Below are 15184 nucleotides of genomic sequence, written 5' to 3'. Positions count from 1 at the left end.
TGGAGCTCATTCCATACATTCACCACCCTCTACATGAAAACGTTACCCCTTAGGTCCCTTTTTTAAATCTTTCCTCTCTCACCTTAAACCTATGCCCTCTAGTTTTGGACTCTCCCATCCTAGGGAAAAGAACTTGTCCATTTATCCTATCTATGTCCCTCATGATTTTATAAATTTCTATAAGGTCACCCCTCAGCCTCTGATGCTCGAGGGAAAACAGCCCCAGCCTACTAAATCTCACCCTATAACTTAAACTCTCCAACCCTTATCCTTGTAAATTTTTTCTGAACCCTTTCAAGTTTCACAACCCTTTCAAGTTTCACATCCTTTAACAGGGAGACCAGAATTGCACACAGTATTTCAAAAGTGGCCTAACCGATGTCCTGTAGAGCCACAACATGACCTCCCAACTCCTGTACTCAGTGTAATCACCAATAAAGGCAAGTGTACCAAATGTCTTTTTCACTATCCTGTCTACCTGTGACTCCACTTTCAAGAAATGAACTAGGAATTGTGTATCAGACGGTTTTTACAGCAATCAATGACTGGCTTTTTAATTCAGGATTTATTAATTGAATTTAAATTCCGTCAGCTGATATAGTTGGGTTTGAACTCGTGAGCCCAAAGTATTACCTAGGGACTTGAGACACTAGCTGAAAATGTGTTGCTGGAACAGCGCAGCAGGTCAGGCAGCATCCAGGGAACAGGAGAATCGACGTTTCGGGCATAAGCCTGACCTGCTGTGCTGTTCCAGCAACACATTTTCAGCTCTGATCTCCAGCATCTGCAGACCTCACTTTCTCCATTTGAGACACTAGCCTAGTGACAAAGCAAGTGTCTCTGCAGCAAGGAATGTACTCTTAAAAAGAGTACGGTGGAGGTAGATTCAATCCCAATTTTCAAAGGGATTTTTAAAAAAATAACTATGTGAAGAGAAAGAGTGTTATTGGATAAAGGGGACGGAGGGAGGGGGGGATTGGAATTGCTGATATTCCTTGCCAAGAGCTGGCAGGGACACAAAGGGCTGCTTCCTGTAATATAACCATTCTTCCAATCAGCTCATTAATCTGTCTACATCATCCGGGTGAACAGATCACATCTGTTATACCAGAGTATCTTTGAATTCTTTGTGAGCAGAGAGATGAGATATAGGTGGATGGAAATAAAAGCTGTGAAAGAAGCAAAAATTATACAAAGGCACATTGTACAAACTGAGTTAAATGGAAGTGTTGTCCTGAGTGCCAGTCTGCATGTTGACTCACTGTAAGATAAATAAATGTACTGTTTGGTACTGGGCATTGTCCTTTCAAATGTTTGCTTCCACTCTCTTTGGAAAGGCTGAAGAAATATTCATGCAAAAAAATGAAATATTTAGGCCAGTCATGATGGGATAGTTTTGCACTGATTTACACACGCTATCTTCCGGGTAGGTAAAATGTATCCCAAGCCCAATCCATAAAAGAAAGATAATTGTCCCACTAGTGAGTGCCTAATGTCACTGAAAGTTGAACTTGTAACCAAGTGTATGCAGAATATAATCAAAGAGGTAATGCTAAAGCTATGGTAGTCTAAGGATAGGCTGTTGCTAAAGTATTCTCTCTAATATTGGACGCAGAGAGGAAGGAGATTCAGGTCATACAGAGCACATAAAAGACAATGCCAGAGGGGAAGCTGTGGTTAGGGGGGAGATGGGTTTATGATTAAAAAGGTGACAGATGATTTAAGATTTGGACTGATTAAGGTGGTGTCCAAAATTAAGACGGTATAATGAAATAACCTCTACTGTTTGGTAATTTTGCAAGTCAAGCCTGTAAAAAATGCAGAATCAGAGTTTGGGAGGTTTGTCTTTTGAGTAGAAAAGTTCCAAAGCAATTTTACCAAGTCGTAGAGTTATAGATGGACTGGATTGGCTGTGATGTATTCTAGAAATAAAGTAAGATGTAGTAAGTCTGGAGAGGTTGAGGAAAAGAATTTCCAAGTAGATTGCTGTGATGCTGAAAGTCACATTGTGAAGTACTGGTATATTAGCTTGGATTACAGACTTAAAATCTGGTGTGGAGCTTGAATTCCTAATTCACTCGTAATCCACAAAGTTTTAAAACAAGCTGAGAGAAATGGTGGTGTGTGGTAATGTTACTGTAAAGGCCCAGGCTAATGAGTTGGGAATGTGGGGTCAAATTCCACTGTGGCAACTAGTGGAATTTAAATTCTATTCATAAAATCTGCTATAAATTCTATTAACAGAATATTGTTTTAGTAATGGTGGCCACAAGACAATCTTTGATTATTGTAAAAGCCCATCTAGTTCACTGATATTCTTTAGAGAAGGAAATCTGCCATCCTTACCTGATCCACAGCATTGTGGTTTACTGTTAACTGCCTTCTAAAATGGCCTCACAACATCACAATGAGGGATTAGCGACAAATACTGACCTTTCCAGCAACTGCTCTGTTTATCAAGATCATCCAGCTAATCTTTTGCCCTGACTTCCCTTTCCTAACCACTTAAGACTTGCTCTTATTCCCCATAGTGGAGAAACTGTCAAGTATGGGACCTCATCATCTATGTATTTCAGCCAGTTATGTACAAGCTGATGCCTCTAGACTACGTGAAATACATGTGGTGCTGGTATTCTCGTTTACCTGACTGCCAGGAAATAAGTTGTATAATGTGAAAATAAATCTGAAGTGTTAGAGGCACTTGAGGCTTCCTGTGATAATGAAACGTTTTGTCAAGTCAGCCCTTAAGCACAGGTTCCAGGGAATTGCCTGTCGTATTCTCATTTGGAATGGAATGGAATAGGTTCATGAGTGTGCTTTTTAAATATTGTTCTTTCATTAGATGTGAAAGTTGCTGGCTGGGGCAGCATGTGTTGCCTGTACTCTTTAACTTCAAGAATGTGGTGATGAGCCAGTGTCTTGAATCACTGCTTGATTTGGTAATCTTATTGAAATGGATAAAATGCAGTGGGTATTTAAAAAGGTAGAATACAAGGTAGATTTATCTCTTGTGAGGTAGACTAGACACAATTTGAGATTGAGATAGAGTTGTGATTTCTTATCTCTCCAAGGATCATTTGTGGATGGTGTTTTTTTTCCTAGAGTAAGAAAATGAGGTTGGGTTATTGAACTTACACAAGGCAATGTTGGACTGAATTTTCACCAAGTTAACCATGATCTCACTATGTTGGAGCAGGGAACATAGAACAGTACAATACAGCACAGTACAGGCCCTTCGGCCCTTGATGTTGTGCTGGCCTTTAACCTACTCTAGGATCAGACTAACCTACATAGTCTTCATTGCACTATCTTCTATGTGTTGCTTACATGTCCCTAATGTATCTGGCTCCACTACCACCGCCGGCAGTGCATTCCACACACCCACCATACTCTGTATATAGAACCTACCTCTGACATCTCCCCTAAATCTTCCTCCAATTACCTTAAAATTATTCCCCCTTATGACAGACATTTCCGCTCCGGGAAAAAGTCTCTGGCTATCCACTCTATCCTTCTTTGCTCCAATGAGAAAAAACCCTAGCTTCCTCACCCTACCTTCATAAGACATGACCTCCAGTCCAGGCAGCATTCTGGTAAATCTCCTCTGGACCCCAAGATTCCTCTATTCCTCCACACTGCCAAGAATCCTGCCTTTAACCCTGTATTCTTCATTCAAATTCGATCTTCCAAGGTGAATGACTTCACACGTTTTTTAGGTTGAACTCCATCCAACACTTATCAGCCCAGTTCTGTATCCTGTCAATGTCCTGGTGCAAACTACAATAGCCCTCCACACTATCCACAACTCCTCCAACTTTCATGTCATTGGCAAGGTTGCTTACCCACCCTTCCACTTCCTCATCCAAGTTATTTGTAAAAATCACAAAGAGCGGAGATCTTAGAACCTATCCCTGTGGAACACCACTGGTCACCGAGCTCCAGACTGAATACTTTCCATCTGATACCACTCTCTGTCTTCTATGGGCCTGCTAATCCTGTATCCCATGCCTATTATATGTTTGACAAGTTGTAACTTTCTCTGAACAGCTAGTGATAGGTATCACGACTTTGGTTTTTTAAATGTTTGGATGCTACATATGAGAGCAGGAGGCTTTGTGAAATGTGTGAAGGATCAGAGAAGACAGACAACAGCTTTCTGTTTTTAAGTTTAACAGTATATGTACAGCTTCCTGAAGTTGCTGCCTGATTTACTCCTTAATAACAGTGGGGCTGAGAGTGTCACCATTATTTGTACTGCAAAACTCAGCACATTTAATAATTCAAACGTTGATTTCAGCGAATGAGATCAAACTGTTTCAACTTCTATATTTGGAAAGCACAAAGTGGAAAGAGTAACCACATATTTAAGAGTTAACTATGAATTAATCACTTTGAAATGCACTTATTGTTTTCAATAATTTGGCTAGTGTATTTACTGTGAATTAATTCATTGTGTTACTATTGTCTGTTTGCTTCACTTTTTTGATTTTTTTTAAAGCTGACGAACATTCCAAAGATACTGCATAACTTGCTGGCATTATGAGCTATAGACTGCTGCATGACATGGTCATCTACAGGAAAGGTTACTAATCTGGCTTCAGAAAAACACCAATAAAAGTCCAAACATTGTTTACAAGATCTAATGAGAAACTTAGAACTGAATGAAAGAATGAAACTTAAGAAACGAGTGGTAATATAATCGTGACCATCTGCCAATGGAGTGACACCGATTATTTAATATAACTACCCTGTATTTCCTACACTACTGACAAGGTGGCTGGAAAAAGCTTAAGAAGCAAAATTACAGTTGAAGTCCAACTTTCAGAAGCAAATCAATTATGAAGCATTCTACGGAATAGGAAAGAAAATTGTGCTACATTTTAAAACTGCTAAATGCTCAGAATGAGCTGAAAATATGTTGCTGGAAAAGTGCAGCAGGTCAGGCAGCATCCAAGGAGCAGGAGAATCGATGTTTCGGGCGTGAGCCCTTCTTTAGGAAGAAGAAGGGCTCATGCCCGAAACGTTGATTCTGCTGCTCCTTGGATGCTGCCTGACCTACTGCGCTTTTCCAGCAACACATTTTCAGCTCTGATCTCCAGCATCTGCAGTCCTCACTTTCTCCTAAAAGCTCAGAATGAGCCTGGAAAAAGCTACATTCTCCAAAAGACACCAGCAACTTAACAATTGTCCCCATTGCCTCTATCTTGTACTGGGAGAAAGTGAAGTTTGCAGATGCTGCAGATCAGAGTCGAGCACAGCAGATCAGGCAGCATCCGAGGAGCAGGAGAATTGACTTTTCCTGATGAAGGACTCCAGTCTGAAACGTTGATTCTCCTGCTCCTCAGATGCTGCCTGACTTGCTGTCATGTACTGCACAGATAGTGTGATATTGTCTATTTCTAATGCCCACTTGCACAAAAAAAACAGAATTCAAGTTGCCCCATGACAAAAGTAGAACTTAGGCATCCCTAACTCCATAGCCTGCTGTATTTCCCCTTGCCATTCTCATCTATTGGATGCAAACCATGAAGTGCCCCTCCCCCATCAGAATAAAATTAACTAAATATGACCCTCTCCTACTCGAGATAAAATTGGATGTCATCTTCCTGATTAAGTAAAAGCAGTGCTCAGAAACCACTCCCACTGAGGATAAACATTTCATTTTGTTATGCATTCACAGGACATGAGTGTTGTTGGCTACGCCAGCTTTCATTGCTCTCCCCCAATTACCCAGAGGCGGTTGACAGTCAACCACATTGCTATGGGACTGGAATCACATTTGGCCAGATTGGATAAGGATGGCAGTTATCTTTGGTGAAGGATATTCATGATCCACCTTGGCTTTTACAACAATTGACAATGGTTTAATCGTCATCTTAATTTCAGATTTCTTTTGAATTCAAATTCAAATTTCAAATTCAACAATCTGCTGTGGTGGATTCAAGGCCAGGTCCCAAGAACATTACCTGTGTCTCGACAGGACCACTTAGCTTGTGACCTCATTACAGCCTTGGTTCAGGCATGGATAAAAGAGCTGAATTCCAGAGGTGAGGGGAGAGTGACAGCCCTTGACATCAAGGCTGCATTGACAGACAGAGAGTGGCATCAAGGAGCCTTGGCAAAACTGGACTCAATAGGTATTCGAGGGCAAACTCCAGTGGTTGGAGTCTTACCAGACACAAAGGAAAGGTGGTCATGGTTGTTGGGGGTCAGTATCTCAACTCCAAGCCATCTCTGCAGGAGCTCCTCAGCTTAGTATCCTAGGCCCAACCATTTTTAATACTTCGTCAATAACCTTCCCTCCATTGTAACGTCTGAAGTTTGCAATCATCAGCGAACATCCCCAATGTTCAGCATCATTTGCAACTCTTTAGATACTGAAGCTGTCCATGTCCAAACGCAACAAGTAACATTTTACCACACAAATGCCAGGCTATGAACATCACCAATAAGAGACAACCTAACCACCATCCCTTGACATTGAATGGTGTTACCATCACTGAATCCCCCACTGTCAACATCCTGGGGATTATTATTGACCAGAAACTTAAATGGACTCACTACATAAACACACTGGCTACAAGAGCAGGTCAGCTCCTGCAGCGACTTCCCAAAGCCTGTCCGCCATCGGCAAGGCACAAGTCAAAAGTGTGATGGAATACTGTCAGAGTCGGTGCTGGAAAAGTACAGCTGGTCAGACAGCGTCCGAGGAGCAGGAGAGGAAACATTTTAAGCATAAGCTCTTCATCAGGAATATTCCTCACTTACCTGGATGAGTGCAGCTCCAACAACACTCAAGAAACTTGACGCCATCCAGGACAAAGCAGCCCACTTGATTGGCACCTCATCCACAAAGATCCACTCCCTCCACCACACACTCAGTAGTAGCAGTGTGTCCTATCAACAAATTCACAAAGATCCTCCGATAGCACCTTCCAAACCATGACCACTTCTATCTAGAAGGACAAGGGCAGCAGACACCTGGGAATACCATTCCCTGCAAACATTCCCCTCCAAGTCATTCATCATCCTGACTTGGAAATATATCTGTGCTCCTTCACTGTTGCTGGGTCCAAATCCTGGAATTCTATCCCTAAAGGCATTGTGGATTAACCCACAGCAGGTGGACTGCAGTGGTTCAAAAAGACACCTCACCTCACCACCTCAAGGGCAACTAGGGACTGGCAATAAATGCTGGCCCAGCCAGTGATGCCCACATCCCACAAAATGAATAAGTTTTTTAAAAAAAACTAGTCCACAGGCCATTACCACTAGGCCATTTGCCCCTATCATCTCGCTTTCAGTAGTTTGCTGGTGGGATTGAGATGGATTGAAAAATTGGAGCAGGAGTTTTTATCATATAGCAAATATAAATCCCCAAACCCATAAGACATCAGAGTAGAAGGAGAACATCATGAAGCCCTTCAAATCTGCTCCTCCATTCAATAAAATCCTGGCTGATCTAATAACCCTCCATTCCACTTGGCTTTTCCCCATCATCTCTGTTTGAATAGAACCAAGCAATCGGCTCATGATTTGCTGAGTTTAAGGTGATTAGTCAGCTCTTGGTAATGTGCATCGTTGTTTGTGCCTCTGCAAGTGAATGAGAATTTTTGTGGTGGCTCCAGCAGAAGAGCACAAGTGGAACAGTTATTGTAGATGACTTAAATTTGAGTGGTAGTATCTGTTACCCTGGACCAGGAGGCCCAGGTTCGAGGCTTTGGTTTAAGTCCCACCTGCTTTAGGTATGTTATAACATTCTGAACAGGTTGATAGAAAAATAGGTTAATGAAAATGGATCATCTGTGGAGAGATGGAGGCAAATTAACTAATCCGATTAGAGATTGTCTTAACAATGAGAAGGAAAGTGACAAACCGATTAGCTTAATCTTTTAAAGGAAGGTTATCTATAATGCACTTAATAGTTATTCTGTGTACTTTTATACTGTTAGCATGTCACATTTTCACACAATGTGCCCCCAACCATATTACCCTGATGTGGAATTTATATTAAATAATGTGGAATTAAATTGAAAAATATATCCATACTTAAACTAAAATAGGAGCATAAGAACTGAAAGACTGAATCAGGTAAGCACAACTGCTACCCATTATATAAAATCGATTACTTTCCAGAAGTTGAATAATGAAATTGGAATTACACAGTGTGATGGGATCTAATCTAATTTGCATTTTATAATCCACACCTCCAGCAGCCTGATGATCTGGATCATATGCCATTTCCATTTGCACTAAATCAAACTGCACCATAAACAAGACAAAAATAGAGTAACACTTCGTGATACTCAAAGACCCTTGACAAGTGGTGTCCCACAGGGTTCAGGGTTGGGGTCGCAGCTGTTCACATTATATATTAATGATCTGGGTGAAGGGACTGGGGGCATTCTAGCGAAGTTTGCCGATGATACGAAGTTAGGTGGACAGGCAGGTAGTACTGAGGAAGTGGGGAGGCTGCAGAAGGATCTAGACAGTTTGGAAGAGTGGTCCAGGAAATGGCTGATGGAATTCATTGTGAGCAAATGCGAGGTCTTGCACTTTGGGAAAAAGAATAGAAGCATGGATTACTTTCTAAACGGTGAGAAAATTCGTAAAGCCAAAGTACAAAGGGATCTGAGAGTGCTCGTTGAGGATTCTCTAAATGTAAACATGCAGGTTAGGTCCGTGATTAAGAAAGCGAATGCAATCATTGGAGTTTAGAAGGTTAAGGGGAGATCTAATAGAAACTTACAAGATAATACATGGTTTGGAGAGGGTGGACGCTAGGAAATTGTTTCCGTTAGGCGAGGAGACTAGGACCCATGGACACAGCCTTAGAATTAGAGGGGGTAAATTCAGAACAGAAATGCGGAGACATTTCTTCAGCCAGAGAGTGATGGGCCTGTGGAATTCATTGCCGCAGAGTGCAGTGGAAGCTGGGACGCTAAATTGATAAATTCTTGATGTCACAAGGAATTAAGGGCTACGGGGAGAATGCGGGTAAGTGGAGTTGAAATGTCCATCAGCCATGATTGAATGGTGGAGTGGACTCGATGGGCCGAATGGCCTTACTTCCTAGGTCTTATGGTCTTATATTCATTCCTTGATAAGGATGGAGAAAAAGCAATAGCTGCAGATACTGGAAATTTGAAACAAACAGAATGCTGGAGAAACTCAGAAGGTCCGTTCTACATCAGCTTAAGTTCACACAAAACTCTGCTGTCTGTATCCTAATGGGCAATAAGCCTGTTCACCCATTATCCCCATACGTACTCAGTGCTGAGACTATTATTACTTTTGTTTTGTTTTCCTCATTTCTGGTTTGGGACTGGGAATTGAACTTTGACCAGCAGCTTGTTTTTAATAAAGAAAAGGTGGGAGCAAAAGACAGATATTTGCTGTTGAAAACCGTCCTGGAAAGATAATATAGGTTAATTATAACTCTAAAGATACTTGAGACAATTCAGCACCAAGATGATGCTATTGCTCAGGACTGATTGGATGTTGAATTGGTCAATCAAGGAAATACTGGTACTCTCCAGCCAACCACAGAGCATGTTGAAAATACAAGAGAAAGTGAGGACTGGAGATGCTGGAGATTAGAGTTGAGAGCGTGGTGCTGGAAAACACAGGTCAGGCAGCATCCGAGGAGCAGGAGAATCCTGATGAAGGGCTTTTGCCCGAAACCTCAATTCTCCTATTCCTTGGATGCTGCCTGACCTGTGCTTTTCCAGCACCCACACTCTCGACTACAAGAGAAAATAGTCAATGTGGCTGACTGGGTTTGGGCAGGAGCCACTTTTCTCAGGAAGGTTTCCAGACTCTCTTTTTTGGTTTTGCACTCTCATTTCTCTTCAGTTTTCAACTTGTTGACGTTCTGACAAAAGGACCTGTTTTTCAGAAATAAATAGAAGTCTTCAGAGGATTGCTATAATTGTCTGCATTACTGGTGACTTCAGAGTTCAAGCAAGATATTCCATTCTGTGTTCCTATAATGCTACCTAAGGATTTCATGAAGGCCTGGTCTTTGTCAATGAGACAGTTATCAAACTAGCAAATTGCAATTCTTTAATTAAAAAAAAATCCCTGTTGGTGTCGAATGGAGATTTAATGATCAAAGATGATTGTGTTTTGATCATATATATTAATTAGATTGCCTTGTTTATCTGTGGTCTGTGAAAGTTAGATTATTTATAAATTATTAATTTTTGTTTGTTATAAACTTGGTATCTAAGGTCTATTGTTCATAACGTCTGGTCAAGAACAATTGTGCACATTTGAAGGTTTTAATTTGAATGTTTTCATTTCACAGTTGTGAATCCAATGGTAGTGAGGCTATTTTGATTTGGCTTGCTATCGCTGCATTGTAACACAATTGGGGGTTCATCTGGGATCTTGAAACACAGACAGTGTAGGTCTGAAATTGGATTTTGATGTGCTTTAAGGTAATCTGGTCCCAAGTTCTTATGCAGATTTACCATAGCACCAAAAATTATTAAAGACACTTTGCAAGTATCAGAAGTTTCTCTGATACTGTGGGTAAAGCTACACCAGCAGAGTTAGCCAGCTAACTGAATTTGGAGTGAGCTGGGAAGGCAGGCATCATAGATTTAATATTGAAGCAGTTGAATTCAGGGGAAATACCCAAGAGGTGGGTAGTCCAGGTGGAACAATGGATAAATCAGTGAACTTTGAGTTGCTGTTCAGGTAATTGGAGATGGGATTCCAAAAGGTAGAAAAAATAGAGGGAGAAAAGATATTAAAGGAGAAAAAAAATCCAAAGAGAATTTGAATAGAAATGGAGAAATGGCAAACTAGATTTAAATAATTTATAGAAGTATGCTTTTATCTGCCAACTTGTACTAACCTCAGGCAATACAGCTAAATCCTCAGGTAAAAACATGGAAAGAAAAAGTAATTCTCAGAAGCATCTTTACTCACTTAACATTGGAAATCAGTGCAAATAGCTTTCACTGCAGATTTTGCTTTCACTTGCTTTCGTGCATGCAGTCTCCTCCTCATTATAGTTTTCTCTTCCTTGTTTTTTCTCTCCTGTATCTGGCTTCACTAGAGAGTTTCATGATGATTTGTTTTTTCAACTTTGGTAGATAAGTTTTGTGTATTGTGAGAGATAGATGTATTGTGGAAGTAGTTTCCATCCTGCACCTTGTAAACTATAATCCCTGAAGCAAATGCTGGTGTCTTCACCTCGGATGAATTCCCAGCTCCTGTTGATGTATTCTGTTCAAGCATTTATAGTTTTAAATACGTTTCAGAGGCACTGTGATATCTAGAATCACATTGACAACGCGTGCCACAAAACAACTCAGCAAAACATTTGCAAGGTAGCAATGGTGTAAACACTGACATTAAAGCAAAACAGAGTGGATGCTGGGGGTAAAAAAAGTATAAATAGGAAATGCGAGACAACTCAGCTGGTCTGGCTGCATCTGTGCAAGGAGAAACAGAGTTAATATTTCCAGTGTAATGTAACTCTTCTTTGGAACTAAAAGGGGCTGAAAAATTGATAGTTTTCATGGTATGGGAGAGAAGGAGCTGGAGCAGATGGTAAAGTGCCTGCAGCAAAAGGCAAAGTAGTAGAGAAACATAGATGGAAAAATAGGTGTTAATGGAAGGTGCTAACAGCAGAATGCTCTGCTGAGAGTTAAATCCAAGTAAACAAGACAGTGGAACATCAAAATGGAGGCCAGAGTTTCTGATCCAAAGTTATTGAAACTGAGTGTCGAATCCTGAAGGTTGTAAAGTACCTAAGTGGAAAATAATGTGCTGTTCCTGCAGCTGAGCTAAACCTAGTGGAGTGAGAAAATTGAAATATTATTTGAGTGTTTTGTGTAGATTGTCAGAACTGGTATTTTTAATGCTACAGGGCCATTTTGCAGAAAGGAGATATTGAACATTGAGTTTGTGATCAGAGTTACTGCATCCGTCGGGCTTAGGCCACGTCAATAACGCACTGTTCATGATCTATTGCTTATTATTATTCCAGCAGACTAATGTGAATCTGTTTTTTTTCTCCCAACTAATTTGCAATGGCAAGCTTAAAACCAATTTATGTTCCTTGACCTATTTACCCACTAACAGCAATAGCAAAAAAGGTTTTTGTTCACTAATTTTGCCTATCTTTCCTAGCTATTTTTAGGGGAACAGTTTGAAAATGAGACCATCAAATTATTTTTCTTTATTTTCAATAATTTGCTTTTTTAAAGTACCTTATTGTCTCAACGTTGTAGAATTGGCTGACCTGTGAATAAGATCAGTGGAAGTTCATTGCAAAGCTGGCTCAGCTGAAGCAGTTGGCTTTGGATTCCATTGACGTCAACCATTCTCACTTAAAATTCATGAGCATGAGGCATTTTGTATTCTGCAGCAAATGCATGACTTTAATGATCTGGTACTGTTGGTGAAAATCATTATTGTAAACTGACAATGTTGACATTTACTGTTCTTGTGATCTTTCTAAATGTAAAACATGTAAAACAAATATTTAGTCTGTAATAAGGCCTGTCACACAGATCTTCAGTTCCACAAAGTGCAATGACAAGATTTAAAACTGGTCTGTGCGTTTGTGTTACATGTAATGTCAAAGGAAGGGGGCCGATGAAATATTTTGTTCACCGTAGTTTGGTTACGTTTGAATGAATCTTCAGCACTGTTTTTGAGAATGGCCATATGCAAGTCAGGTTCAATGTAAATTTAGACTATCACCAGAAGGATTCTGTAAACAATACTGTACAGAGTCAGGTTTCAGAGCTTGGTGCAGAGTGAATGGTATCAGTTGTTAGACTACATTTCAAAACAAGACCACACAGCTGCATTAACATGGCTTGTTTCTGAATGCAGATTCTGACTCTGTGGACTCTCTGAGTGGATTTGAAACTGTAACAAGCCAGTCAGCAGAGGACGAGCCTTTGAACTGCAGCAATTGTGAGAGGTCAAGTATGTCCGAGCAGGAAAAGCATCTGCCACAAGCCAATGGAATCACAAAGTACAGGTGAGCCAAGAAATCAGACGCAAGAGCATTGTTTGTTAAATATAACTTATAACTGTACCCAGAGCTCCCAATCAAACCATTCACGGCTTGGCACAGAGTACAGTAGTTGAATAAAGGTGTTGACAAAACTGGATTTTATTCTCTGATTTGTGGATGGTAACATGATTTAGGTTCTCTAAGTTTCCAGTTTGTAAAGCACTTGTCAAAACATTTAGAGAATGTGGTAACCATGTATTGTAAATATTAAGGAAGTGCTTTCTGAAAAAGGACTGTCAAAAACATTACATATGTAGGATTTTGATTAAAGTTGTGAAATGTTTGTATTCGAGGTATCATTGTATTTTTAACATTGTCAGTGTCACTGGCTATAACAGCATTTATTCCTCCCTCTGCCCTTGAAACAATGGTGATAAGCTGCATTATAGCAGTTCAGCAGCATTTATACAGAGTTACATTAATCTTTATTTAGGCTTATTGGAGTTGTCCAGGACTTCAATGAGGCCACTTCTGGAGTTCTTTGTACAGCTCTGGTTGCTCTGCTATAGGAAGGATATTATTAAATTGGAGAGGATTCAGAAAAGATAAACAAGGATGTTGCTGGGACTGGAGGGTTGTGAGTTATAAAGGAGAGGCTGATAGGCTGGATCTTTTTCCACTGTAGCACGAGAGGCTGAGGGGCAACCTTATAGAGATTTATAAAATCATGAGGGGCATAGATAAGGTGAATAGCAAACATCTTTTCCATAGGGTCGGAGAGATCAAATTAGAGGACGTAATTTTAAAGTGAAAGGAAAAAGATTTAAAAGAGATCTGAGGGACAATTTTTTAACATAGGGTGGTTTACGTGTGGATTGAGCTGCCAGAGAAAGTGGTGGATGCAGGTACAATTACAACATCCAAAAAAACATTTGGACAGATACATGAATAGGAAAGGATTACAGAGGTATGGGCCAAAATCGGGCCAATGGAGCTACTTTTGTTTGGGAACTTGGTTGGTATGGATGAGTTGGACCCAAAGGTCCCCTTCTGGCTGTATGACTCAATCTATTTTATTTTATGCTATATGTATGGAATCATTTAAACTAACTCATTTTATGAATGAGTGTTTGACATATGGACCAGATAAGCAAGTTGAGTTGCAAATATTTTGTCATGTTTTGACCAAACCGCAAAGAAAGAAATGTTTAAATGTAATGAATTAAAAAAGTGGAAACATTTTTGTTTTTATCTTGTGGCACATTTGAAAAACTGAATTCAATCGTAAGATCTAAATTTTAATGAACTGTAAGAGATACTCAGATCTCTAGTATCACCAATGGTGTTCATTCTCTTAGTGATTGAATGACCTCCTAATTGTTTGGTATTGTGGTTATTTTTGATATTGTATTGATATTTAACTTAAAAGATTAGAAATTTAATTGATTGCATTTGGACTATATTGGACAAAAGCTAAACAGTAAGCCATTATGTTGAGGCTTCTTGTCTCCTTGCTCTAGAATATTTTGAATGAGGGATATAGTCTTACTGGTAGAGTTTAATTTCAGATTGACAATCGAATGGGTTGAAATTGTTTTCTTTATTTGCAAAATTGTTATTTGTATTAATTAGGGAAGTAGTGAGAACCGCAGATGCTGGAGATCAGAGTGGGTAAACAGGGGAGCTGGAAAAAAATAGGTCAGGGAGCATTGGAGGAAGAGACGGGTTAACGTTTCAGGTCGGAACTTTTCATCAGGACTGGGAGAGGGAAGGGTTTTGCAAAATAAATAGAGGAAAGGGTAGGGGCTATGGGAAAGGTGGGTGGGATGGCGATGGGTGCATGTCTCCCACTGCAACTCCCTGGTCATCTCCTTAGCCCTGAAGCTGTTCGGCCACATCCTGAGTGAGACCACCTATCGCTATCCCACCCCACTCCATTTATTTCATAGCCCCCTTCCCCCAGTCCTGATGAAAGGTTCCGACCTGGAAGGTTGACTCCCCTCCTCTGCTGCTGCTTGATCTGCTGTGCTTTTTCCAGCTCCACTCTTAATTAAGGATGATGTGGAGGAGCTGGTGTTGGACTGGGGTAGACAAAGTTAAAAATCAACTAGGCAAAAGTGAGGACTGACCGTCCTGATGAAGGGCTTTTGCCCGAAAGACAAATTTCCTGCTTCTCGGATGCTGCCTGACCGGCTGTGC

General features: G+C 40.4%; 1 protein-coding gene across 4 annotated transcripts in view; it reads left to right on the top strand.

Moving 5' to 3' along the window:
• Positions 1-15184, top strand: part of osbpl1a (oxysterol binding protein-like 1A) — a 205354-nt gene that overhangs the window by 128352 nt on the left and 61818 nt on the right. For all 4 annotated transcript variants that reach the window (XM_043687612.1, XM_043687608.1, XM_043687611.1 and 1 more), the window contains exon 17: positions 12859-13009. In XM_043687612.1, the coding sequence (XP_043543547.1) occupies positions 12859-13009 (151 nt within the window). The remainder of the gene's footprint in view (positions 1-12858; positions 13010-15184) is intronic.

This window comes from Chiloscyllium plagiosum, chromosome 4 (assembly GCF_004010195.1).
Source record: "Chiloscyllium plagiosum isolate BGI_BamShark_2017 chromosome 4, ASM401019v2, whole genome shotgun sequence".
In the NCBI taxonomy this organism is placed as follows: Eukaryota; Metazoa; Chordata; class Chondrichthyes; order Orectolobiformes; family Hemiscylliidae; genus Chiloscyllium; species Chiloscyllium plagiosum.
This window is presented reverse-complemented; position numbering and strand designations above follow the sequence as displayed.